Source organism: Balaenoptera acutorostrata, chromosome 19, assembly GCF_949987535.1.
Source record: "Balaenoptera acutorostrata chromosome 19, mBalAcu1.1, whole genome shotgun sequence".
Taxonomy (NCBI): Eukaryota; Metazoa; Chordata; class Mammalia; order Artiodactyla; family Balaenopteridae; genus Balaenoptera; species Balaenoptera acutorostrata.
Genome location: NC_080082.1, coordinates 436632 through 439916, shown reverse-complemented (window position 1 = coordinate 439916; position 3285 = coordinate 436632). Strand labels below are relative to the sequence as shown.

At 58.4% G+C, this 3285-nt stretch overlaps 1 protein-coding gene across 10 annotated transcripts in view; it reads right to left on the bottom strand.

Annotated features, from left to right (window-relative positions):
* Window positions 1–303: 303 nt before the first annotated feature.
* The window catches only part of FANCA (FA complementation group A), a 49789-nt gene continuing 46807 nt past the window's right edge, over window positions 304–3285 (bottom strand). For 6 of the 10 annotated variants that reach the window (XM_057534999.1, XM_057535003.1, XM_057535005.1 and 3 more), the window contains 5 exons: window positions 2960–3098; window positions 2002–2064; window positions 1614–1716; window positions 1146–1221; window positions 416–1007 (listed from right to left, as the gene is read on the bottom strand). In XM_057534999.1, coding sequence (XP_057390982.1) covers window positions 416–1007; window positions 1146–1221; window positions 1614–1716; window positions 2002–2064; window positions 2960–3098 — 973 coding nt within the window. Of the gene's footprint in view, window positions 1008–1145; window positions 1222–1613; window positions 1717–2001; window positions 2065–2959; window positions 3099–3285 lie in introns of all 10 variants that reach the window. The other 4 variants (XM_057535004.1, XM_057535006.1, XM_007172534.3 and 1 more) reach the window with 2 other exon arrangements.

Here is a 3285-nt window from a genome sequence, read left to right as displayed (position 1 = left end):
GGGCACGCCCGCCCCTGAGCTCAGCGGGCAGTGACGGGGGTTCAGGCCTGACGGCACAGCTCTGCACCCCAACGAGCCCCCGCCCCGCATGCTGGGTGGCAGGGGCTCAGCACACAGCTCACGGGGCCTTGTGGCTTCTGCTCCGGGACCGGCAGTTTCTTCTCCTGTAAACAGAGTGACTTGGGGCCAGAGGCAGACTTAAAAGAATTGATTCCTCTTCCCCGCTGATGCAGTCGAGGTTTGTAACCCCCATTTCAGGGCAACGAGAGCTCCACGTTACGCTTGTAATAAATTATTTACCGAGGAGCTGGGCTATGCCCTGCGCAGATCCTGTCAGAAGAGACGGGGCTCCTGGCAGAGGTCAGGGTCCAGCACGGCCTGCTGCCTGCTGAGGAGGGCGGCACGCACTTCCGGGTCACAGTCCGCACTCGCGCCCAGCAGCTGCAAGAAAGCCCGTGTGCTGGGCCCGTGCTGCCCCACGGCCCCCAAACACACACCCAGGGCCCGGGGAGATGCCAAGTGCTGGATGCCGCGTGCTCGTTTTCCCGAAGGTGTTCAGCACCCTCACAGTGAACAGTGATGGGGACTTAAAGACAGACAGCAAGGTGAGCATCTGGGCGTTACCTCTGCCACGTCTGAGAAGCTCCTTTTTGGGCACCGAGGTATTGACTGCAGCAGAAAAAGACGAGCATTTGTTATCAGGCTTACGGGGTCGCCCTGGAGAGAAGACAGGCAGAGCCGCGGTCAGGGTGCCCACAGCTGCGCGCTGCGCCAGGAGGGGCTGCCCAGGCTGCAGGCCCACAAGAGCTGGCCGCCCGGGTCCATCTGGAGACAGGCCTGGCCCTGCACCTGCCTGGGCCTGGAGCTCCCCACCGTGGGCCGGAGTCCAGACTGCACCAGTCTCCCCAGCCACGAAGAGGCCCACGAGCTTCAGGTACATGTTAACAGCAACGTGCAGGAAGGCATCTTCCTGGAGGAGGGCGTCCTTGTCAAAGTAGGACAGGAGGCTGAAGGCAGAGACGGACGTCAGGTGACCCGGACCTCACAGACCTCACTGAGGCTGGTGCAGGCAGCAGAGGAGCAGTCTTTCCCATCTCGAGGGAGCCCCGCCGCCCCTCACCTGACCAGCAGGCCCCGGGGGTTACCTGTAGAAGGCGACCGGCAGCAGCCTGATCTGGTGGTCAGGAGCCAGGCGGAGGAGGGTGCACCCCAGGCCGGCATCTGCAACACAGAGGGGCTCCGTCAGCAGCGCAGGTGCCTCCCTGCAGGGTCAGGGTCTTCACAGGCATCGTGTGCCTGGTGACGCAGGGGTGATGTCCTCATGCTGCAGAGTAGAGCTTGGGGGCCGGGGTCCCTGGGATCCTCGATACTCCACTAAATTATTTTGCTTAAATGAGTCTATATACTTACCAAGAACAAAAACTTGCAAAAATGAGTTTTCAAAGTGAACCCCAAGGAGAGGCTTATGTTTAACCATCTGAAAGTTGCTTCTGAAGAGAAGGACTAAAGAACGAGGCCGCAGTCTGACCCTGCCGCCCCCTGTGCTCCCGGCAGAGGGCTGGGAACCAGGACAGACACAGGCAGGCCGGCTGGCCGGTCTCCGGATTTCTCACCCGCTTCCGTCAACTGAAAGAGCGGCAGCCAGGAAATCCTCTTCCTCTGCAGACACCCCAGGACCCCGGCACAGACGTCCAGGGCCTTCAGAGAGCCAGTGGCCTGTTACCCACAGAAGAAGAGGGAGAAGGACCTTAAGGTGACAAGTGTGCAAGGAAGAGGTGTCCACCTGGGGCCTCTGGACATAAGACACCAAGAGGCAGACCAACGGCCTGGGATTTTCTCTCCTGAGAAAACCTTCGACACAAAAGGTCCCAGGTGCCCCCCCCCCCCGAGACCCTAACTCAGGAGGTCTCGGGGGAGATGGGGACCCATGGTTTCAAGTGCCCTGGGGGGTCGTGCCAGCTGCTCGCCGCCCTGCCTATGGAGGCAGAGGGTCTGACCTACCTGCGGGGTCAGATGTGAAGAGAGCAGGCCCATCAAGGAAAAAAAAAACAGGAAAACCAACAGCTGCAAATAAAAACAGGTCCACTTGCAACATTAAACTACCTGTGCTCTGTTCCCTTAATAAACGAGGAAAGAACACATTCCTCATTAATTGAACATTTACAGGCCTAGGTTATAAATCTCTCGTAAGTGGATCTCCAGAGAAAGAAAATTTTCCAGTCACTCTTACAGAGAGAATTTAATGGGTTATAAACTATTACTGCTTGGGGACCTGTCTCTGCTGATCCTCCAGGCCAGAGTGTGTGGAGGTGACAGTGGCCTGGAGGCTCTGGAGCCACTAAAATCCTTCCAGCAAAAACAACCTGAAAACTCTTAAAAATAGACTCTCCCTGGTAGTTTCTTACTTTAAATTATAATCACTAAAAGCTCACAGCTCAGCAACTGTTCTCAGGCAGGTGTGTACGGCCTGAGCTACTGGGGGACCCTGGCTTTCATAGAACCAGGGGTTCAGCTGGAGGAGACACAGGGGAGCACGCCACAGCTCTGGGTAGGGGGCCCCGGGGGGGTCCCACAGCTCCCAGTGGGGCCACCAGCCTGCCATCCGAGCAGCCCTCTGTCCACCCTTGGTCTCTGCCAGCAGCTAACTGGGGTGCGGGTGCCTCGAGGCTATGAAACAGAAGGTCCCGCCGGACAGCTGACAGCCAGCCCTAACCCCCCACCCCAGGGTTGCGTTGATAAACAGGCCAAATAAAAGCACTTGAGAATGAAATGTAAAGTACCCTTTTTATCAGCAAACCTGAGAATCTAAGCCTTACTAAACCTACAAACCCAGTAAGTTTTTGCTTCCAAATAAAGTTACAAACTCTTGTCTGTCCTTGAAAAGCACAGTGGGGTCAGAACCCTGAGAACCAGTGAGGCTGCTGGAAAAGGACACGCAGGGAAAGGATTTCATTCTTACCTCCTCTCCTTGGCTGTCCAGCTGCCCCAGCTCCTGTCGGATGCTCTCCTTCCCGGCCCGTCGAATCACGAAGTGCAGGGCAGCTGCGCAGAGCCAGGCCGGGCCAGGTGCGGGGGGTGCCGCAAGGGGGGAGAGGACGCTGCCACAGACGGAGGTGTGTGTCACCACAAGAGCCCCCAGCCCGTCACAGCCAGAACCCAAAGCACACCCCCCCCCCCCCGCCCGGCCCCACAACCGGTCTCCACAGGCTGGCCCTTGGCTGTCAACATGCCCCTCTGCCCCGGACACAGGAAGTGGTATGCCTGGCGGGGGCGCCTGGTCCCGGC